The 24821-nt window shown below is 39.2% G+C and overlaps 1 protein-coding gene across 4 annotated transcripts in view; it reads right to left on the reverse strand.

The window, feature by feature from the left end:
* Positions 1 to 16622: 16622 nt before the first annotated feature.
* GSK3B (glycogen synthase kinase 3 beta) overlaps positions 16623 to 24821 on the reverse strand; it is a 304997-nt gene continuing 296798 nt past the window's right edge. For all 4 annotated transcript variants that reach the window (XM_069069985.1, XM_069069986.1, XM_069069987.1 and 1 more), the window contains one exon: positions 16623 to 22302. Coding sequence is in view for 2 of the 4 variants with exons in the window: in XM_069069986.1 (XP_068926087.1) it covers positions 22235 to 22302 (68 nt within the window). In the remaining 2 variants the exon portion in view is untranslated. The remainder of the gene's footprint in view (positions 22303 to 24821) is intronic.

The following is a 24821-nucleotide window of genomic DNA, read 5'->3' on the forward strand; positions in this document are numbered from 1 at the left end:
GTATAAGTGGCTTGCCCACACAAGATTTTGGATTCTGTGGTTCCAAGTTCTCTGGTTCTAAATTCAGTGTGTTTTCCAATTCCAGACTTGAGGGGTGGGTGGAGGAACTGTCAGTGGTATAGTCATGAGTTTGGGCCTGACCTCCCCATGTCATCAGGTCACACACCCACATAAATGAACAACGAGGGTGGAAAGTATTGGCTAAAATAGAGAGGACAGGTCTAAAAAGAAGAGTGTATTGTACAAGATTAGAGGAGGTGAGAGAGGCATCAGGAGGAACTCACACTATGTGAAGGCCCAGTCCAGAGCCTGGCTCTGCTTATAAGAGCAGCTGTGTTCATAGGGTGTTAGGGACAATGGGGAATACTTAAAAATATGAATTCCTAATCTTTTTGTGGGTGAGGAACCATTCTCTCTCATCTGAAGGCTCAAAAGAGGTGGTTGGAGGTGATGGTCCCTTCTAGCTCTAATAGTCTCCAATTCCATGATTTTAATCATGTGGGGGAAGATAGGAGGGGGGCAAAGTCAAACTCCTGAACATATACCTAAGCTCCTGGGCCCTGCCTCTCAGAGGTAATCTGGCAAGAGCTTCCTAATGTATGAGGCCGGCTAACATCTGCATCAGTGAGAAGACCCTTAAACTTGCATGGGAGACAAGACAGGCTGTCTTTTCAAGGGAGGAGAAGGAACTGGAGTGGCAGCTTCCTATAGGTCTCAGGTCCAGAGTTCCCACCAAGCCCTGGGTTTTGACCACAAACTGGTCCAGTTCCAGGGAGATATGCACCTCTGGGCAGTGGTCCAAGGAGTCCTCTCTTGATAAGACAAGCAAAGGAGCTCTCTTCTTTGTTCTGTTTTGAATGGGGCATTAGACAACTTTTGTTGGTAATAATAGTTCTGCCCATAGACAGGCCTGACTGTGGTCCCTTCCCAAACTACCTAGCCAGGGCGTTGCATAAGGGGCATAAGCCTCTATTCGAATTTGGCTAAGGATTGTCCCAGGCCATATCAGGGGAGGCCAGGTGTTCTGCCACACCTGGACACATGTGAAATTATCCATTGCACTTTGTGCAACCACCCACACATTAGGACATCACAGGGGCTCTTTTTTTTTTTTTAAAGCAATTGGGGTTAAGTAACTTGCTTAAGGTTACATGGCCAGTTATTTCTGGGTGTGGTGCTAAGTATCAGAGCCTGGATTCGATCCCAGGTCATGCCGACTCTGGAGCCGGTGCTCTTACTCACTGTGCCACCTAGCCGCCCTTAAGCAATTGGGGTTAAGTAACTTGCTCAAGGTTACACAGTCAGGTGTTTCTGGGTGGGTGCTAAGTGTCTGAGCCCAGATTCCATCCCAGGTCATCCCAACTCTGGGGTCGGTGATCTTACTCGCTGTGCTACCTGGCTGTCCCTTCAGGGGCTCTTTTTAAAATGAAAATGCCTTTGGGAGAGTTAAGGTCGTTAGATATTCACACTTTAATGCTATCTTTTTTTAAGCCATGCTATCAAACTTCAGTCTTCTCCCAACCCCAGCCTGAGATAGCTGGCCACCCAAGGGCAGAGGGAATCATAAAGAGACAATGGGGTAGGGGCGAGGAAACATGGGGCATTGGCTGGCAATCTTGGGATGCTAGAAGAACTAGTTTCTTGAAAATTAAGAACAACTCCATGTGTACAAGTGTACAGATGTATATGTTCTACACAGAGTCTTACATTGTATTCTTCCAGTCAAATCGCCTTCAGCCTATGAGCTCCTTGGTGGCAAGTCATCATTTGCCTTTTTTCTGTATACCCAGCACTTGGTACAGTAGCTGGCATGTAGTAAGTGCTTAATAAATGTTTACTGACTGGCTGAATGGCAATCTACACCCCTCCTCTCTCTGTTGGGATGAGAGCCTCACTGACCATTCTCTAGACAGGACTTTAGATGAAGCTTATCAATTTTAAGGAAGAAATTAGCAAATCTAACCACAGATTAGAAAAATTAGAATAACAGAGACATTCTCCATATCAGTAGATTCTCTGAAAAAACAAAATGACATCAGAATGCAACAATGAAGAAACTGAAAGAAAAATTACTCAAATTTCAGAGAGTTCATTGATTGAGGAGCTTGTCCCATGATACAGATTGCACCCCATTCATCTTGTACAATTCTTGTCCATTTCCTCCCAACCTTTTGCTACTGGGGATCTCCCCAGTGTTCTGGAAGGTCTTCTTTTCTTTATCCTGACCTTACTGGATACTGAAGTACCTCATTGATCATGTGTTGCAGCCTGCTTATCCTTGTCATGTCCTACTCTATCATTGTCCACTGTGTGATGCTCATTCCTTGGGGGCAGTTTCATTCTGTCTTCTTGTCTTATAGCAACACCAGTAGAGTATTAGTATTGAAAAGATGGATCTTTGTTTTCATGAGAAGTTTATGGTCAATAAAATAGCCTTGCAAAGCTAAAATTCCCTAAAGCAATCCAGCCTGCTCTTCCTGTTCAATTCTGGGCCCAATACATTGACCAGAATCTATATATTCTGCCCCAACATAATATAACAATATAACAACTGTATTTTTAAAAAGCTCTATAAAGTGAGAGAATTTTCTATTATATTTTAAAAATTTTAATTTTCTATTATATTTTCTCTATTATATTAATAACCAATTATTAAATTAGGATTAAGGCTTTTTCTCCTTATTTCCTTATTTAGGGACCAGTCATCTAAATCAGTCTCTGAAGGACATTTCTGATAGATGAGATTGCTCATTCTGGGGAACAAGCTTCTTGATCTTGGGTGGGCCCCATCCAACTAGAAATCTTCTGTTTAGAGTGTAAACAGAATCTAATCCAGGTGAATTCTTGCCTTAAGGAAATAAGCCCATGCCACTGTACCCCTCCATTGGAGTTTAAGGTAACCCAGCTCAGGAAGAAAAAACCCAAGCAGAGTGGTCTGGGTAGAGGTGGATTCCTTCTTCCAGATTGCTGCAGGTGAGAGTTTCATGATCAAGCCACATTCTCAGCAGGAAGAGCTACAGATTTTTAGCATTACAGATTTTAGAATATCATATTCCAAGCCCTTTGATCCCTCAGTGTAGAAGCTGCCAGATCCTGTGTTATCCTGATTGTGTTTCCACAATATTAAAATTGTTTCTTCCTGGCTACTTGTAATATTTTCTCTTTGATCTGAGAACTCTGGGACCTGGCTATAATATTCCTAGGAGTTTTCTTTTTGGGATCTTTTCCAGAGGGTGATCAGTGGATTCTTTCAATCTCTATTTTGCTCTCTGGTTCTAAAACATCAGGGCAATTTTCCTTGAGAATTTCTTGAAGGATGATTTCTAGGTTCTTTTTTGACCATGTCTTTCAGGTAGTCCAATAATTTTTAAATTATCTCTCCTGGATCTATTTTCCAGGTCAGTGGTTTTCCCAATGAGATATTTCACATTGCCTTCTATTTTTTCATTTGTTTGGATCTGTTTAATAGTATCTTGATTTCTCATAAAGTCACTGGCTTCCATTTGCTCCAATATAATTCTGAAGGAATGATTCTCTTTAGTGGGGTTGGGCTTGCCTACCAGAGCACTGCAATGGCCACTTCCTGCCAGCCTGCCAGCCTGTCCTCAGTGGGAGATTAGCTTCTCTGTGTCATTTTGTGGGTTCTGCAGCTCCAAAGTTTCTTCAGAGTCACCTTTTACATGAATTGGAGGAGTTGGAAGCCAGAGCCCACGTGGAAGTCCTGTTTCTACTCTGCCATCTTGACTCTGCCTCCCCAGATTCAGAGGCTTAAGGAAGAAAATGGCACCTTAAAAATTAGAATTGGGAAAGGGGAAGCCAGTGAAGTTATAAGAGATCAAGAAATAATAAAACAAAACATAAAGAATGGAAAAAAATAGAAGAGAAAGTGAAACATCTTTAAAAAAAACAACTGATCTGGAGAACAGTCTTCTAAATTCAGAAGAAATAAACAGTAAGGGGATAAGGAGGGGAGAGAAGATAAGGGAAGGATCTTTAGAGGGGAGGGTGAAGAAATAGGATTTTTGATAATGGTAATTTGTGTTTCTTTTTTTAAATCAAATGAAACAGGGGTGGCTAGATGATGTAGTAAATAGAGCATGGACTCTAGAGTCAGGGGGACCTGAGTTCAAATCCAGCCTCAGACACTTAACACTTACTGTGTGACCTTGGGCAAGTCACTTAACCCCAATTGCCTTGCCTTCCTCCCTCCAAAAAGCAAAAAAAAAAAAAATCAAATGAAACAATGATTTCTCTATCTTTATTAACTAAATTTATTTTATTATTTTCAATATTATTAACCTCACTTTTGGTTTTCAGGATTTCCAATTTGGTGCTTAATGGGGGATTTTAAATTGATTCTTTTTCTAGTTTTTTTAGTTGCATGTCCAATTTTTTGATCTGTTCTTTCTCTATTTTATTGATGTTAGAGTTCAGAGAAATACATTTCCCCCTAAGTACTGCTTTACTTGCATCCCATAAATTTTGGTATGTTGTTTCATTGTTGTCATTTTCTTTAATGAAATTATTGATTGTTTCTATGATTTGATTGATATTCTTTAGGATTAGATTATTTCATTTCCAATTAATTTTTAATTTATCTTTTCACTGCCCTTTATTGAATGTATTTTTTTTATTGCATTATGATCTGAAAAGGATGCATCTAATATTTCTACCTTTCTACATTTGATTTTGAGATTTTTATTCTCTAATACTTGGTCAGTTTTTGTCTAAGTTCCATTTATTACTGAGAAAAAGCTATATTCTTTTCTATCCCCATTCATTTTTCTCCAGAGGACTATCTTATCTAACTTTTCTAAATTCTATTCATTTCCTTAACTTCTTTCTTATTATTTTGTGGTTAGATTTATCTAGTTCTGAAAAGGGAAAGTTGAGGTCCCCCACTAGTATAGTTTTATTGTGTATTTCCTTCTGTAACTCATTTAACTTTTTTTTAAAAATGGATGCTATACCATTTGGTGTATATGTTTAGTATTGATATTACTTCATTGTTTATGGTACCCGTTAGAAGGATTCAGTTTCTTTCCTTATCTCTTTTAATTAGATTTCTTTTTGATTTTGCTTTGTCTGAGATCATGATTACTACTCCTGTTTCTTTTTTTTCCCCTTCACCCGAAGCATAATAGATTCTGCTCCACCTTTCCTCTGTGTGTGTGTGTGTGTGTGTGTGTGTGTGTGAGTGTGGGTCTACTTTGTGGGTTTCTTATAAACAACATACTGTAGGATTCTGTTTTTTTATCCCCTCTGCTATCCATACCATCCACATTCACAAGTACAATTACTATGCATTTCTTCTTATTCTATTTATCCTTCTCTCTCTCCTTTAACTTTTTCCCTCATCAGTGTTTTGTTTCTGACCACTGCCTTCCCCTATCTCCCTGTAATGGTAATGAAATTTAAAGATTGCTTTGTATTAGAAAGCTAAGAGGTACTTAGCACCTAGTTCAAATTAAACCTCTGTTAAAGAAACAGAAGGTATGAACTCCTGTCGTTGAATTAACAGGAAGGGGCTGAAAAGGGAGGAGCAATACTGTATATAAGGAAAAGCCCCAGAGAGGGAGAGTCAGAACTCCTTGGGATAAGCTTCATTGAGGCAGAAGCAGCTGTTGCCGAGGAGGCTGATGAGGAAAGGCCCAGGTTGGAGAGAATGATTTTGATTTTGGGAACTTGGGTGAAGTGATTTTTATTCTGGGAACTAGCTGGAGCTTCTGCTGGGGAGCTACCAGCTTCTCCTAGGAGCTGCTGAAGACTGAGGAAACATGACTGTGATACTGGTACTTTGTATAAACCTGTTTGTGGCTTTGCTGAGCCTTGACTTCCAGGGAACAGAGACTATGAAGATTTAAGGTGGACTGGACACTGTAAGCTTCAGTGTGGAACAGGACCTGCCCAGAGAGCTGGGAGCTGTCTGCCTTTGAACTGCCCAGGTGTCAGTTTGGTGAATCCAGGTAGGAACTGGGACCATGGAAGGGGATCCAGGGAATCTGAGAGACTACTCAGAGTCAAGCTGAAAGAAGACATTACTTGGATACTGTATACTCACTGAGAAGACTGTAACTTATTTGTGACTGAGGGGTGGATGAGGACCTGTGTATTTTACCCTTTAAGAGAGTGCTGAGTAATGACTGATATTGTAACTTAGTGTGCCCCATGAGTAGAGAACTTTGACTATTATATTTTGTGACCCTTAAGGAGGCAAGTCAATTGAATGATTGAGTTACTAAGTGATTGATTGACTAAACAATTATATATATATTTTTTAAGCAATCGGGGTTAAGTAACTTGCTCAAGGTTACACGGCCAGTTATTTCTGGTTGTGGTGCTGAGTATCTGAGCCCGGATTTGATCCAGGTCATCCCGACACTGGAGCCGGTGCTCTTACTTGCTGAGCCACCTGGCCGCCCCTAAGCAATTGGGGTTAAGTAACTTGCTCAAGGTTACACGGTCAGGTGTTTCTGGGTGGGTGCTAAGTGTCTGAGCCCGGGATTCGATTTCCAGGTCTTCTCAACACTGGAGCCGGTGCTCTTACTTGCTGTGCTACCTGGCCGCCCCTAAACAATTATATTTTGTTCAAAACTGTGTGACCACTGTGGTGAAAACTATGTGGCCATTTTCTGTGATAAGTTGTTGTGAATGCTGTATTTTGATTATCTGTGATAAGTTGTAACATTGTGAATGCTGTACCTTGATTTACTGTGAATATTTTGCTCTGATTTGTTATTGAATATATAGAGTGTTCACTTACTAGTGAACTACTACTAGTGAATATACTACTATCCACAGTAGCATTCTTCTGGAAAGCTGCTTGTGCATGACTTTACACTTTCCTTAGTCCTCCTCTACTGTCACTTTGTTATTAACCTCCTCCCTCCTACTTCCCTATAGGTTAAGATAGATTTCTGTAACCAAACAATTCCCTCTTTGAGCCAATTCCAATGAGAGTAAGGTTTGAGCACTGCCTCCTGACCCCAACTCCCATTTCCCTCTTTACTGTAATAGGTCTTTTGAGATTCTTCATGTGAGATAATTTATCCCACTGTGCCTTTTACTTTCTTTTGCTCCAGGATAATTCTCCTTTTCACCCCTTAATTTTTTTATATGATCCCCTCAAAGTTACCTTATAGCCACATCCTCTCTCTATGTATACTCCTTATAACTATATTAATAGTGATACAATTCTTAGGCAGTTTTCAGATGAAGAAATTAAAGCTATCTATAGTTGTATGAAAAAATGCTCTAAATCACTATTGATTAGACAAATGCAAATTAAAACAACTCTCAGGTACCACCTCATACCTATCAGATTGGATAACATGACAAAACAGGAAAATGATAAATGTTGGAGAAGATGTGGGAAAATTGGAACACTAATGCATTGTTGGTCGAGTTGTGACCTGATCTAACCATTCTGGAGAGCAATTTGGAGCTATGTCCAAAGGGCTGTAAAACTGTTCATAACATTTGACCCAGTAATACCACTTCTAGGTCTGTATCCCAAAGAGATCATAAAAATGGGAAAAGGACCCACATATACAAAAATATTTGTAGCAGCTCTTTTTGTAGTGGCAAAGAATGGGAAAGTGAGGGGATGCCCATCAATTGGGGAATGACTGAACTAGCTGTGGTATATGAATGTGATAAATAGTATTGATTCATAAGAAATAGTGAGCAGTCTTCAGAAAAATACCTGGAGAGACTTGTATGAATTGTTACTGAGTGAATTGTTACCAGTAGAATATTGTACACAGTAACAGCAACATTGTGCAATGACCAGCTTTGATAGACTTAACTCTTCTCAGTAATGCAAGGATCTAAGACAATTTTAAAAGACTCATATGGAAAAGGCTATCCACATCCAGAGAGGGAACTATGGAGTCTGAATGTAGATTGAAACATACTATTTTCTCTCTCTATCTCTCGATTTCTTCTTTCTCGTGGCTTTTCCCTTTCATTCTAATTCTTCTTTACAACATGACTAATGTGGAAATATGTTTTGAAAATACTCATACAGTTCTTAAGAATTACAAGGATTATCTTCCCATATAGGGATGCAAATGAGTTAACCTTATTTCCCTTGTTTTCTCTTTTCTTTTCACCTTTTTATGCTTATATCGAGTCTTGCATTTGAAAATCTTTTTTTTTTTTTTTTTTTTTTTTTTTTTGTGATTCAGCTTCGTTTTTTTCATCAGGAAAGCTTAAAAGTATTGTATTTGATTGAATTACCATTTTTTTCTCCTGAAGGATTATGCTAAGTTTTGCTGGGTAGGTGACTTGGTTGTTATGCTAACTCCTATGCCTTCTGGAATATCATATTCCATGCCCTCTGATCTTTTAATGTAGAAGCTACTAAATCCTATGTAATCCTGACTGTGGCTCCATGAATTTGAATGGTTTCTTTCTGTCTGCCTGAAAATATTTTCTCCTTGACCTAGGATTTCTGGAATTTGGCTACACTGTTCTTGGGAGTTTTCATTTGGGGATCTCTTTCAAGAGGGGATTAGTGGATTCTTTCAATATCTATTTTTACCCACTGGTTCAAAGATATCAGCGCAGTTTTCTTTGATAATTGCTTAAAGTATGATGTCCAGGTCCTTTTTGATCACGGCTTTCAGGTAGTCCAATAAGTCTTAAATTATCTCTCCTGGACTTATTTTTTCAGGTCAGTTGTTTTTTCCAACTAGATATTTCATGTTTTCTTCTATTTATTCATTCTTTTGATTTTGTTTGATTGATTTTTGATGTTTCATGGCATTATTAGCTTCCACTTGTCCAATTTTCATTTTTAAGAAGTTATTTTCTTCAGTTAGCTTTTGTGCCTTCTTTTCTATCTGCTCAATTCTATTTTTAAAGGAGTTGTTTTCTTCAGTGAATTTCTGCATCTTTTCCCATTTTTGTATTTCCTTTATCAAGTTGTTGATTTATTTTTTTTCTTTATTCTCTTGCATCACTTCATTTTGTTTCACAGGTTTATTTTTCTACCTCTCTTATTTTTTTTTAAGCAATTGGGGTTAAGTAACTTGCTCAAGGTTACACAGCCAGTTATTTCTGGGTGTGGTGCTGAGTGTCTGAGCCCAGGATTCGATCTCCAGGTCATCCTGACACTGGAGCCAGTGCTCTTACTTGCTAAGCCACCTGGCTGCCCCTAAGCAATGAGGTTAAGTAACTTGCTTAAGGTTACATGGCCAGGTGTTTCTGTGTGGGTGCTAAGTGTCTGAGCCCTGGATTAGATCTCCAGGTCATCCTGACACTGGAGCCGGTGCTCTTACTTGCTGTGCTACCTGGCCGCCCCCTCTTATCTTATTTTTAAAAACCTTTTTGAGCTCTTTCAGAAGTTCTTTTTGGGCATGAGATCAATTCACATTTTTCTTTGAGGCTTTGCAAGTAGGTGTTTTGACACTGTTGTCCTCTTCTGAGTTTTTCTTGATCTTCTCTGTCACCACAATAACTTTCTATTGTTAAGTTCCTTTGTTTGTTTGTTTGTTTTTGCTTATCTTTTTCAGACTATTCTGTTACTTTTAAAAATGAGCTCTGCTTCTTGGGTAGAAGGGGCACTGTCCCAAGCTTCTTTTTCTGGGGTCTGCAGGCCCTGGTTGCTTGCCTGGCTTTGCACAAGTGTTATAGAAGGCCTGGCCACTCACTCGGTGCTATGCTGAGTCTCATGGTGGCGTGGGGGGAGGGGCTGGTGCCGTGCCAGGGCTGTGGGGTCTTGGTCATTGATCTCTGTTAGAGTTTGGGGCCTCCTGCTGGCTTGGTGGGACACTGCCTTCCCTGGACTGTGGCCCTCTTTTACCTGAGTGAGACAGATTTTGCCTGCTGAACCTCCAAGTAGTTTTGGGCTGGAAAATTGTTTCACTCCATCTTTGTGTTGGTTCTACTGTTACAGTATTAGTTTTGAGGCTCTATTTTAGAGTTGTTTAAAGGTGAATTTGGAAGAGTTCAAGCAATTTTCTGCTTACTCTGCTATCTTGATTCCTAGAAGACAAGTTTTTTTTAAAAAGGAGTATAATATTAAAAAACAGGGAAACTTATAGTCATTTGTCATCATCATGGATGAGGTCCAGCAGAATCCAAAGGAAAGAGGAAATACCAATAGACAGTAAGTCCTCCAGGTGCTCTTTTTGTGTGTATGCCAAATTCACAAAATATTAGAACACTGAAGAGCCCTGTGAATAGAATGCATAATTACATAAGAGTTCAGTTTATCTAAGGAGTTCTTAACTTGGGGTCTGTAAACTTAATTTTCTTTTTAAAAATTCAATAACTATTTCAATATCATTGATTTGCTTTTTAATGTTATGTATTTTATTTTGTGCATTTAAAACATTATTCTGAGAAGGCATCTTCACCAGGCTGACAAAGGGATCTATGACACAAAAAAGTTCTGGTATAGTCATTCACAAAAGAAACACCAAATAGATGAAGAATTTCTATTATGTTCTTTATGATATATAGTTGGAACTCTTAATCAGTATATAAATCTTGAACAGACACTGAATCCAGAATTGAATAGAAGAAAAGTGGTATGGACTGTTGTTTAAGGTTAAAGGACCCTAGGGGTCCTTGAAATAAAGTTTCATCTTTTTTAACATCAAATTCTTTTTTGGTTATAACCTAAGACAGGGGCAGCCCTGTATGGATCATTGTAGCAAGAGGGAGGATCCAAGCAGAGCCCAGAATCAGAGAAGCCCCAGAGTCCTTTTAAGGGAAAACCTAGTTTTGACAACTACACTCAGGATCAGCCAGGGCTTGCCTACTCCATTCAGGAATGAAAGTGTGGAGCCTGATCTAAACTCTCAATCGAGACACTGAGTCTGCTTAGATAAGGAAACTAAGGAAAACACCAAATACCATGGGTAAATACCTTGGACTAAGAGATGCTCAGGCAATAAAACCCAAGGAAGAGAGTGACCTCAAAAGTCAATTAAAACCTGAAAAAAAATTATATGGTCATAAAGACTACAAGAGTACATGGAAGAAAAAATATTACAAGCCACCAAAAAGAATTCAAATATCAAGGGGCAAAAACAAGTATCACACAAGATTTGGCAGCTGCCAAGTAAAGAAGAGGAGAGCTTGGAATCCAATACTCCAAAAGACAAAAGATAAAAGCTTACAATCAAGAATAACCTACCCAGCAAAACTGAGTATATTTTGATAGGAGAAAAAATGAACTTCCAGTGAAGAAGATTTCCAAGAATTCTTGATGAAGCAGCCAGAATTGAGCAGACCTTTTGAAATGGAAATTCAAGAGTCAAGAGAAACACAGAAAAGTATACACATTTGTGTAATTGCAAGGAAATATCTGAAGTTGTATTGCTTAAATGCTAATAGGGTAATAAGAACAGTTGTCTTCTCTGAATTCCAGTATCTTTAGGGGTCATAAAGAAAGGTAAAGATAATAGAAGGATTGTGGGTAGTTTTGTCATTTTGATGGTCTTGGAAAAAGACAAAAAAGGGAGGGACAATGAACTATCCTGGGGAAGAAAGGAGGAGGAAATGGAAAGAAATCACCATCATGTAGTAGAGAAACATAAGATATTTCATCATGAAGGAAGAGGTGAAGGGACAAATATCTTATGAACTTCATTTTAATCTAAACCAGATATAGAAAGATCTAACACAATACAGAGACATGCAAACAGAGAGGGAAATACATTAAACTCAAAAGGAAAATAGGAGGAAATGGACAAGGGATGGGGAGAGAAGGACCCATGAGGGAGAGCTGGATAGGAGAGGGAAATAGGCAAAGCAAAATTAAATGTCAGAAAGAACACCAGTATTCTTTCAGTGATGCTATATTGATTGTGTGTCATGGAAGACTTGAAATTGAGAGTCCCTAAAAGGGCATTAGAGAGGTGTACATTGAGTATGGGGTAGCAACAAAGAATTGTATAAGAGAAGTGGTATAATAGATGCCATCAGAGAGTTGTGTGACAGAAAAGCAGGTGGCTTGGTCACATAGGGAATGTGAGATAACTAGATAGCTTGTGACCTCTACTGGTATCCACACAATGTTGAAACATCTAGAGGAAGGCCCCTAGTACACTGACTGAATACTTCATGAAGTATTTATAGAACGTGGACAAGAGTCACACTGGGTGACAGAATGAGCATGGGGTTTTGAGCTTCACCATTGGATGAATTATCAGTACTATAGAGCTGTCAGAGTATGGAAGTTAAATTCACTTATTATATTTGGCATATTGTCCAAATCTATGGAGATCTTACTGGGATCTAATTCTGTCCCCAGTCTCTTTAACTATCAATCAAACTTGCTAATTGTGCCATGTTTGCCCTCTTCCAAGTCATTGATAAAAATAATAGATAACTTAGGGCAAAAGACAGATTTCCTTAGGTTTTCCCCTAGAGACTTCCTTTATTTATTTATTTATTTTTTAAAAAGCAATCGGGGTTAGGTAACTTGCTCAAGGTTACATGGCCAGTTATTGCTGGGTGTGGTGCTGAGTATCTGAGCCTGGATTTGATCCTGATCATCCCGACACTGGAGCCAGTGCTCTTACTCGCTGAGCCACCTGGCTGCCCCTAAGTAATTGGGGTTAAGTAACTTGCTCAAGGTTACACGGCCAGGTGTTTCTGGGTGGGTGCTAAGTGTCTGAGCCTGGGATTCGATTTCCAGGTCATCCCAACACTGGAGCCGGTGCTCTTACTCGCTGTGCTACTTGGCCGCCCCCCCCTAGAGACTTCTTTACAAAATAATATCCAGTTATTAATGACTATACCTTGGACCTGGTCATTTGATCAGTTTTAGTCAATCAACAAGTATTCATTAAGTGCACTGTCTTGGCAGCTGGAGACACAAACATAAAGAATGAGACAACCTCTCCTGTCCAAGATGGAATCTCCATAATTGTTTGGTAATTATCCAGCCCACTGTTTAGTGGTTAGCATAAGAACTTTGTCAGATATTTTGCTGAAATCTAGTCAAACTATGTCTACATCTTTGTCCTGAGTGACCAGTCTAGGAATCCTATCAGAAGCAAATGAGTTTAATCTGTCAAGTTCTATTGATGAAGGCTCTCTGCTTCATTCTATAGATGAAGAAATGGAACAGAATAAATTAGCATTTATATGATGCTTTAAGTTTTGCAAAGCACCTTACAAATATTATCCAATTTTATCCCTACAATAACCCTACAATGTAGGCATTTTTATTATCCCCACTTCACAGTTAAGGAAACTGAAGCAGAGAAATTAAACGACTTGCCCAGGGTCACACAGTTAATAAGAATCTGAGGTCATATTTTTGCTCAGATCTTACTGATTCCAGGCCTAACACTCTATTCACTGTGTCACTTAGCTGCCTTGCTCATTGAACCTGAGGCAAAAGCAATCTATGATGCCATCTTGCCCAGTTTATGCTCACATATGAGTCCCTTCAATACTTTAAATGGTTGTTGACCTTTCATTTAAAGATTTCTAGGGAGATGCTGAAGGGGCTGTGGGGCAGTATTACTACTACTAGGCCCTTACTATGAAGGGATCAGTATAAGAAGAAAAATACTTGTATGTACAAAAATATTTGCAGTGGCAATGTGCCTATCAACTGGGGAATGGCCGAATATATTATGGCATATGAGTTTTATGGAATATCACTGTGACATATGAAATGAGAGATGAGTTCCAAGAAACCTGAAACTTGGGAAGACTTAGAAGTTGATAAAGAGTGAAATATGAAGAACAGAGAACAATTTATGCATTAACAATAACACAGTAAAAATAAACAACTTTGTCTTTTTTTTTGGAGGGAGGGTTAGGCAGGGCAATTGGGGTTAAGTGACTTGCCCAAGGTCACACAGCTAGTAAATGTTAAGTGTCTGAGGCCACATTTGAACTCAGGTCCTCCTGATTCCAGGGTTGGTGTTCTATTCACCGCACCACCTAGCTGCCCCTAAAAAAAAAACAACTTTGAAAAACTTAAGAGCTCTGATGACAGCAATGATCAACCACAATCCCACAGGAATCAGAAGCATGCTACCCAGTTCTTGACAGAGGCTTAAGATGAGGAATGAGAAATGTTGCAAGACTAATACAATGTGAGAATTTATTTTATTTGATTATGCACAATTGTTATAAGGGTTTTCATTTGGAGGGATCAAAGGGGTATAGAGAAAATAAACATTTATAAGAAAAAAGACTTTCAGTGTTGGATAATTTACTACATACCTTGTGAGGCAGCTCATTCTATTTTTGGTCTCATAAAAGTAATTTCCAATCACTGTACCTAGTTCTGCCCTCTGAGGCTGAGCACTTGGGTCCCTCTTCCACACAACTATAACAGCCTTTCCAAAATCTAAAGACAACTGGGGAAAATCATCAAACTATGTGGGGTGCAATACAAGTTTATGTTCTATAATCTCAAATGGACCCTCACTGAGCCAAAGCAAACCTTTCACACCTCCCTCATTTATTCTTTATCCCACTCACCACAACAGCTTTTCTAAACCTTTATCTTCTCTCCTCAGAAATCTCCTCTTCCCTTTCCCCCATCCTCTCAACAGACAACCTTGCCTCGTATTTTCACTGAAAAAAAATTAAGACCATTTGCCAAGAATTCCCTTTTACATCCTCCTCCTTCATGTCACTGAGGAGCTTTGTTCACCCCTGTCTCAAATGAACATGTGGTCTCCCTCCCCCTTTTTTTCTTGCCAAGGCTAATGCTTCTACATGCATGTGTGATTCCATTTCATCCTGTGTTCTCCAGCACACCCACCTCGACTTGGGCACTGATCTTCCACCACTCCCTGTCTACTGCTTCCATGTGTCCCTCATCCCCACTAGTTCTCCTCCTATAGTAGGCCTCCCTTTTGGGGCAGAAGTCCTTGAAAAGGGCATCCACAAAAAGCTACTTCCTTTCCTCTCACTCTCTTAACTCTACAGTCTAGCTAGCTTCTGACTTCATCATTCAACCAAAACCGCTCTTCACAAAAATACTAAGATCTCTTACTTGTTAAATCTAAAGGCCTTTTCTCGTTCCTCATCCTTCTGGCCTTTGACACTGTTTATCACCCTCTTCTGGATATGCTCTTCTTTTTTATGTTCTTGTGATATATCTTTCCTCCCAGCAGTTTGACAGTTTCTTAGCCTCCTTTGTTGGATTCTTATCTAGATCATGACCATTAACTCTTGAGTTTTTCCCAAGGTTCTGCCCTGGACCCTCTTCTCTTGAACATTTTGAACTGGTCATACTGTAAACATATTAAACTCAACATATCCAAAATTGATTTCATTATCTTCCCCCTACTCACAAATGCTTCCCTCTTCCTAACTTCCTTATTACTGTTGAAGGCACCACCATCCTGCTGATCACCCTTGACTACTCCCCATATGTAATTAATTGTCAAGTCCTATCATTTTGATGTTTGTAACATCTCTCATATGGGCCCCCTTTTTTCTTTTGATGCTCCCATCACCCTGGTGCAGGCCCTTATCACCTCACACCAGGACTACAGTAATAGCTTGCTGGTTGGTCTCCGTGTCATCTCTCTCTGAACTCAGCTTCCTAAGGTGTAGTTCTGACCAGGTAACCCCCTTCCCACCCCATTCAATAAACTCCAGTGGCCCCTTGTTATCTCCAGAATCAAACAGAAAACCTTCCATCTGGCATTCAAAGCCAATGACTCTGGTCATTCCCACTGTCTGTCCCTCCTGCCTGGAACTCTTCCTCATCTCTGCCTCTTGGATTCCATATCCCTTCAGGTCTCACTTAAAGTCCCAGTTTCTGTAAATTCTCCTTAATCTTAAGTACTTTCCCTCTGAGATGATCTCAGATTTACCCCAACACATATCTTGTTTGTGTAGTTGCCTCCCCCATTAGACTTTATATAAACAGAAGTTTTGCCATTGTACAGCTAGTGCTTACCACACATAATAGGCACTTAATAACTGTCAGTTGGTGACTGTTTACATCCCCCTAGAGATTTCCTTTCCAAAGGCGAAATATCCTTACATTTCCCTTCATTTAGCGTAGTCTTGAGGTACTCTGCCCTTTCAGCTTATCCTCCCTAAAATTGTGATGCTACAGCTCGACACAGTATGGTAGATGTGGTCCCGAACATTGTTGCTATCTAGTTGTGCAGCTCAAAGATACGTCAACCCCACACAGAAATGGAAGTCAAAAGTCCTGTTTTGTAATCTTAAACCTGTTATTATTTAGCTGGGTGCTTTCAGGCAAGTGATTTCATCTTTATGGACCACAGGGATGGGAAGTGGTGAGCTAAGACAAAAATGCATTTTTCAGGAGTTAAGGCATTTAGTAACATTTTAGTCTGCTGGAAGCCCAAGTTACTCCATCTACTCATTTAAAGGGTCCCTGCATATAAATAGGTATTGGAATTAAGTAAATAACAAGGTGGAGCACATTTAATCTCAGGCCACTAGTGTGTTTCAATGACCAGTCCCTAAGTATCATGGAGGTAATCTTTTAAGTTTGAGCAGTCTTTTTCTTATTGATGTACTCTTAGGTAAATGCATGGCAAGACCATTCTGCAGATGACACAGAAAATGATTTTGTATTAGTATTTGGTTTTGGGGGTCAGGGAGTGAGAGGGAAGGGAGGTTAAAAAAAAAAAAGAAACCAGCCTCTGTCCAATATAAATTTGTTTTATTGAAGCAGTGAAGTCACATGACCTTGCATCTAGATTTTAGGATGGTCACAGAATTGGCCATGGGAGCCAGCCCTGAAAACGATGTTTTTTCTTTGCACTAATAGACATATTGTGTTTACATACAGCATCCAGGATTGGAAATCACCAGACTCAAACACAGCATGTGTCGATTTATTGGGAGGTACAGCCTCACTGGAAATGGTGTTCATATAGTCTTACAAATCACCACCCAGTAACATCAATGGGATGAAACTTTATAAAAAAAAATAAAAGAACAGTTACCCCAAAACCAAGAGCACAGTGTTCAAAGCCGGCAGCATACAATTTGCAGTTTGTCCCTTGAACTGGGCACTTTCCTTTCTTTTCAAAAGCAGTTTGTGAAATCTCCCTTTCATCAAATCCAGTAACATACTAAATATAAGCTGTACCCCTTTGGACGAGGCAATGGAATAACAGTTTATTTGGAGGGGAAAAGAGAGAAAACACATCTACATCTTGATTTTTGTAACAAAGAGTCATTTCATTAATTTAGGGAAAGGGGAAAGTAATTGCAGTCAACAGAGCAGTGGAAAATTAGAGAGGACAAAGAAAAGAGGGCTGGGAACTGAAATAAAGACCACACACTTCTGAATTTGAATTTCATTTCCAGGCTAACCTACTTTTTATTTAATGCAAATTACAGTACCAGTTAACTATTTCCAAACTGAGTCACACAGAACAAAATGTATTTACAAGGGAATGGGGGAAGGAAAAAAAAAACATTAAGCATACTGTCCACAAAAAAGTATATATTTAAATGAAAAAAAAATTCAGTCACAGAGGCATTCAAGTAGTAATAATGTTATACAGGTTTTGCTTTTCCTTTAAATCAAGACAGATTTGCACAAGTGTTTGCAATAGTTTGTATACAACCCACAGTCCTTTATATATATATATTTATATATATTTAGATTTCTGTTTCTAATATGGAAGTGGTCACGCTAATCGGTGTGTGTACAGGCCCAAGTGATCCATCGGCAACACATTTATAAATGCAAATTTTACAGGCAAGCACATTTTCATACATCTATCTGCATCTCCCTGTAGACAGATATATAAAAAAGTTTAGAATGAATTAACACAAGGAAGCTACTTCTCAAGCTAACCCCTTATGCATGGTTTGTCATTTTGCTTTTATTGCAGAGGTGAAAAATGGAGCGACAAACTTGAATAAAATTGGGCATAACCCCTGTGAAAATAATCTGAACCCCAGGGATTACTTTTCAAAACTTCAGAAAGGCAGGCCCTGGTCTGTGCTTCTAAGCTGTCTGTTTTACCTTCAATGGCTCAGGTTTCTACCAGAAAAGACTAAAATACTGGTAAAGGATGCTTGTTTTTTTTTTTTTTTTTTGTATGAGGGAAAAAGTTTTTTCTATCAAGATTTAGAATTTTGCTAATAATGAACTGTAGGAACCCAATGCAATTGTTTTCTTAAAGCAAATGTGAACTGTTGGGGATCTAACATTGGCCAACTTTGTTTTTGTTATTTTTTAGAGTGTCCAAAGTTAGACTCTTCAAAAGGAAATGGCAAGAAATTTTTAAACATAATAATACCAGTGTCTTGATATCCACAGGGTCAGAGAATATAGTTCTCTCAGAAACCTTTGCATTAGTGCAGACAAAATGACTGGTCAGCCATACTTTGCTAAAAACAAACCAAAAAATTAAAAAAAAAATCGAGTGGACTTTTAACATAACAAGAAAATTACATCACTGTCACGTCACCAGAAAATAAAAAAAGGTGCCGTCTTTTGCCTTGCTGGAATGAACAACAAGATGTGTCAAAAATAGCAACCTTTGGTTTGGTAAAGTTTCCTTTTTCTTCTCTTCAAGACATTGTATGTGGAATACTTGGAGGCAAAACATAAATGACTGATTTTTTTTCCCTTGTTTAAAAAAAAAGTCTTTGTGCTTGGGCACATAATAAAAATTAAACTGATTTTAATTAAGAATTTATAAATGACATTTTACTGGAAGGGGTGAGAGTGGCAAGAAGGGAGCAAGCTAAGAGTTCTTGTTAAAACAACAGTATTTTAACTGGAATGGTCCTACGTATTGTAGCCACAAGTAATTATGATGTGACACTCTGAACCATTTTTTGTCAACCTGTGGTCCTAGGAAGATATTTTCGACTCATAAAATCAAATTCTCTCTCTCAGGGGTGAGGGGGCAGGGAGAAGGAAGAAAGGAAGGAAGGCAAAGAGAGGGAGAAAATGAACCCAAAGGAAGGCTCCCAGAATCTGCTGTTCACAAGACCCCTGGATGTAGGGCTTGGGGAAAGACGAGCAAAATCTAACCTAGCTGATCCCTGCCCCAGCTTTAAGGACAACTTGGTGCTGGGTGGGAGACGTATAAAATAATGAAACCGGTCACTGCTACTGGGGAGGAAACCAACATTCAGAGCCAACACAAAGTCAGAGCGTGAGTAAGATGAGTTAGAACATGGTTTCCTCTGTTTCCACTACTAAGCATGGTATCACTGAAACCTTAACAGCACTCATAACAGCTGTGGGAAGGGCTAGATGCTGCTTTGTGAGACGTTAGTTAAAAGAGGGAATGGGGACACAGAAAAGGGAAACAAAATTATAAAACAAAACAAAACCAAAAACAAAAACGAACCATGGAAGCGAAGGCACTCCAAACTATATAGATACACTATACATTGCTAGAGTTATTGTTACAATAATACAGGCCAGTACCTACTGTACAGAGTTAAAACTATATGGCTTTAAAAAGCTCGTCTACATTTTGTCTGATTATTAAACAGAATCACTGCCCTGAACAGTAACTTTTTGCTCATTAATAACAGTTCCTGGGTCCACATATTTACATACAAAACAATAAAACTTAAATTTAAAAACATCAAAAGAAAATATAATGTACAAGCTTGAATTTGGTGAGGAGCTTTTATTATTATTATTATTATTATTTACAAAAAGATATTCAGAGACCTGGATCTCACTTGTATAAAAGAGTTCTGTGATCCTGTCATGATCCTTGAGAAAGTAAAATCATCGGACCTCAGCCCTCACACACACAAAATAAAATAAAAATGAGAGAAAAGCGCTTACATTTCCCTCTTCTTCTTTCTCCTTCTTCCATCTTCAGGGAAAAAAAAGACACAAAGTGTTTCCTGATATAAGCAGTGATTTTATGGACTTTGGAAAATACTATCCAACTCCAGAGCAATGTCCATTTCCAAATCTGTGGCTGGGCATTTTCTTAAAGCACATCCATTATTAGTCACTAACCTGCCTTTTAAATCTTCTATAAATTCTTTTGGAAAACTTATTATCAGAGCCCTATATTTCCCTTTATGGGATTCTGCTGGCAAGTTTCATGAATTTAGACTGTTTTCAGATTCTAATTATAAGACTTCATCAAACTAAGAATATTTGTGAGGGCTTTTTTTGGGGGGTTTATGTGTGTGTGTTTCTTTCCTCTACTACGCTATACCCAGAGCTTTCAAATGCCCCAAAGGGCATTGCTGAATGAGTGAAAACTAAGATGACTCATAGTTTTCTTTCTGGGTATCAGTTCATCTCATCAGGAGGCAACAGCAGGGCAGTGGAGATGTCAGTGCCCATTGCCAGGACTACTGGGTTGGAAGGTGAGACGCTCCAATGCCTACATGACTTCCTGTAGCAGTGAGGAGGGTGAGGGCAAATTGAACACTCGGAGAGAGACAAGCCTCCACTCTTCTTGCCTCCTATTGGAAACTTTGCAGCCAGCCCTGCTGTTGCTAGTTTATCCTTGGAAGGTGTTTGAGGAAGGGTAGGCAGGAGGGAAGGGGCCATCACTTAAAATGATCTTTAAATGTAAAATACAACTGATTGTGCCTTAAAGAGTCACAGGTCAAGTAATGGCCCATAAGCACCAAGGTGACTAAGGTTCATTTTAGTGAGTATATAAGGCCCACATGGACACCAAACTCACAAGTATAAAACAGACCAGTTCTGAAAAGACTATTTCTACATTGCAAATATAATCCATCCACCCTCCTGGCTTTCCAAGGAATATTGCTTTTACTTCAAAAACAGAGACTTTGATTCTGACATCATTCACTGATACAGAAAGAAAACAGAACAAGATAATTAACTGGAAAAAAAAAGCATTCTTCTCATGCTTCAATCAGACAATTTTGATATTGTAGACAAAAAATAAAAAAAGCAGTATTGAATATATGTATACATGTATATATATAATATATATACACACACATTTATATAATCAGCTTTCCTATAAGTCAGCAGGTACAAGTACTTTTTATATAATTTTGATGCCTAGTTTATTAATATTTTTACCATTTTAATATCATAATGGCGTATCTGACATGCATCAATAAATAAAATTAAAAAAGCATGAGGTTAAAAAAGGATGAAATTAAATATAGATTCTAGATTTGGATTTAAAATTAGAACTATGTATAGAATGTGGCAATTTGCAAGCTCAACTTTCAATAAAAAATTATGAAAAATAAACCAGTAGACTGTTACAGTTCACATTATAAACTATAGTGTCCTTTCATGGTGTATCTTTGTAAGGGAAGCAATTTTAGAGCAAAACCTGGAAAAATATATTCACAGTGGCCACTTGCCAAAGAGCCCCTAAGCTGTCCCCTTCCCATAGGACACAGTTCATCACCTGCTTTTCTCTTCTGCAGACCAGAGCTACTCACCTAACTTTGTTTTCCTCTTAGCCTTTCTAGCTAGATCACTACTTGAAAGCTAGGCTGAGATCTGGCAGACAGCCTTCAGTCAGCCAAACAAGCATCCTCTTCTACAGCTGATAGAGCTAAGCTCTGGCTTGCTTTTTCTCATCCGACAACTCTTTATCATGTGTGACACTGTAGGTTTCTCTCACCCTGATGTAAGAGCAAAATTAAAAAAAATAAGCAAACCCCCTGAAAACATTCCATGTGTAGCTCCAGACTTGAAACTCAATTGCCTCCCTTGGTGATGGATGTGACACATTTCATATTATATCTGCCACACCCACCCCAACATGCCAAAGGCAATTCTTCAAATACCCTAGGATATGGATTAATTTTACAAGCAACACTGAAGCCCCCAATGTATTACATCTGCTAAGCTCCCAACCAAATTCAAGCTGTGCACTATACCAATGTCTGACATTTGACTGGAAAAAAAAAAAAGAAAAGAAAGTTCCCCAAACTTGAGCACAGAACAGTTTTCTTCTTTTGTGGAAGGGGGCACGAGGCAAGAGTCCTGCTTTTAGAGTACGTAACAGCAGCCTTTCCATAAAAAAGATTGTCGCAGGAGTTATTTCATGTTCTATTGCTCTGCTTGTCCCCTCCCTGTGACCCCTCCCGAACCCCTGGAAATCCCTCAAAGTGAGAATACAATGAAACTGGTTTGTATTTAGAGATATTTTACAAGGTTAAATAAGAACAACAATAATAAAAAAATTGAACACTAAAATGAACAAGGTTTTTTTTCTCTTTAATTTTCTTTCCCAACGTGACCAGTGTTGCTGAGTGAAACCCAAGTGGCCGGCGAGTTTTCCTGCACAGCTGGCTGCCTGGTGCTGGTTCAGGTGGAGTTGGAGGCTGAAGCTGATGCCGCGTTATTGGTCTGTCCTCGATCTCCTGCGTTAGCATCTGCAATAAGAGTTCCCAAAAGAGAAAGCATGAGCAATGCTGCTTAAATAGGCCCATGAGCTGGACACTGACTAGATTCTGCTTTAGAGATGCACGCTGCCCCCCAGCCCAAACTGCTCTGTCCATGGAGAAATCTCGATTCCATATTCTTAGATGAGCCTACTGATAAAAATGATTCCTTGGGCTTCAGGTCGGGAAAGTGTCTCTGAGTAAATGAATAGTTGGGAATGTGGCAAATACTTGTGTCTCCAGGTCTCAGTTTTCTCATCTGTAAAATGAGGGGACTGGGCTAGATGGCATCTCTATCAAGTCTAAACCTACGCTATGATCAGCTCGGGCAGGGAGGAAGGAGTAGATCATCAACACTCACACTGAGTCTTGCATAATGGGTGTATGCTAAAACCTGTGGAAAGACTGGGAAATTACAACCACCACCCTATATTTAAGTGGGTATAGATGTCTGAAAAGTCCTGAGTCATCTATCAGTGACAGGAAGAAGCACCTCAGGTGAATTAAGCTCATCTGCTGGCTTTCAAAGTAGAGTCAGCTCTCAGTTATCCATTTTAATTAGAGACAGGCATAACTCCAGTAACAGAAATCCACATTTCTGCTACTTGTTAAGTCAATGCAGCAAACTGTCCCAGAGAGGATGGCCTGGGACCAAGCTTACTTTGCAGACCCACTTTAGGCAACTGACTGATCAGAACACACACACAATTTCACATGTTTAAAAAAGGATACAAGGAGCCACCTGCCTTCTGTGATATCAGAAATTTTACAACTTTATCAGTGGAAAGGACATTACAGAAGACGCAGCAACCTCTGCTTTGCAGTCAAACATTTCACATGTATTGTCTTCCCCTTTAAAATGTGAGCTCCTTGAAGGTAGGGAACTGTCCTGCTTTTCTATTTGTATGTCAATGCCTACAGCAAAGTGTTTTGCACACAGAAAGTGCATAATAAATGCTTCATTCGTTCTTTCCTCTGAACTACAAAGCACTCTACACTTCCTTTTTTTGCCCATTTGCATTATGATCATTGTATCTGCCCATTCGCATTATGATCATTGTATCTGTTTTTTCTCTCCTGCTAGACTATAAGCTCTTCAAAGCAAGAGTCTAATCATATTTGTCTTTGCAATCATCAGACCATGTGGCACAGTGACTTGCATACACCCAGTGCCAAATAAAGGTCTGAATTGAAAAACATTTTAAAAGACAAGGCTAGGCAACGGTGGTACCCAAAATGCTTGACTAATTCTTGAAATTGTAGATGGTCTATTTCTTCGGCATCTATTCTTGTTGTTGCACTGACATAACACTCAAAGGTCCAAGAGTGTGTTGCTGGTAACACTAAAAACTGTCCAGAGACAAGGTGCTTATTATTTGCTGAAGCTGGAAAGAAGTGATGAAGGCTACGCTGGTATCCTGGAGACTTTGGCTGGCTTTTACCTTATCCTTGTTTGTATTTTTCTAGGTTCTTCTCTCTCAGCAGGGAATTTCTCTGCATGATAACAAAAAGTCCTTACACTATGAGCAGTAAAATTTAATGCAGAGGCTGACCCCCAGCCCCTCGAAGTGACGATAATGTGGATCAAGAAGAGACAGTGGCCAATGCTGAAGGATATTGGAACTTATCCACCAGACTCTCAAAATATAGGGGTCATTCTCATGACCTGGTACCTTGCTCTAACACTGGCAGTACCCCCAAACATCTTACTTAATTATACTACTTTCTTTCCCCTATCAACAGCCTGCTCCTAATGACTTTAATTCCATTTCTATTTGAAGGATGTGCATAATTCTTGACATTCAACAACTACTTCATCCTTTATTGTCAAAATCTTTTTTGTCCTATGCTCCAAACAAGCCAAGTTTACACAGATTCTTCAATGGAACATCTCTAGATACTTTGATCTTCTTCATACTCTAGTCAAATGTAGACCTGGATGCAGAGATGTCAGCACTGATAAATTAGGGTCAGAGACTTTGAACTAAATAGAGTTTTAGCTATGGAGACAGTGTGGTATAAAGAAGAGATCACTGGATCTAGACACAAAAGACCTGGCTCCAAACCCTGTCCCCATCACCTAATACTTGTATGACTCTGGCCAAGTAACTTTACCTCTCTGGCCTCCAGTTTCCTAATCTGTTAAACAGAAGGGGTCGATCCTCAGGGTTTCTCTTAACTTTAAAATCTTTAGCTATGTAACAAGGAGTTGATTCACTCAGAAAGTGCATAGCTTATGCCTCGGTTATATTTCCTGCTGACACAGGATTTCCTCTTTGAAGTCTGGGTCATTAGCACTCTTTGATGGTGAAGGGATAACGATGCCTACTATTTCATTTATTTATTTCATCATTTCGGATAATGACTCTTAGGCTTCCAGGACTATATTCAGATATGCCCTGGTTTCGTCTTTCCACTGAATTTGAGAGTGATGCACTCTGTCCTACTTCTAGCATTTTTTCCACCGGTCTTCAGAGTTCCCTTCATCAAATGACCTCTCTTCAATTACT

Source organism: Petaurus breviceps, unplaced genomic scaffold (genome assembly GCF_028583685.1).
Source record: "Petaurus breviceps papuanus isolate PSGF00001 unplaced genomic scaffold, PetGlider_PUasm1.0 90792, whole genome shotgun sequence".
In the NCBI taxonomy this organism is placed as follows: domain Eukaryota; kingdom Metazoa; phylum Chordata; class Mammalia; order Diprotodontia; family Petauridae; genus Petaurus; species Petaurus breviceps.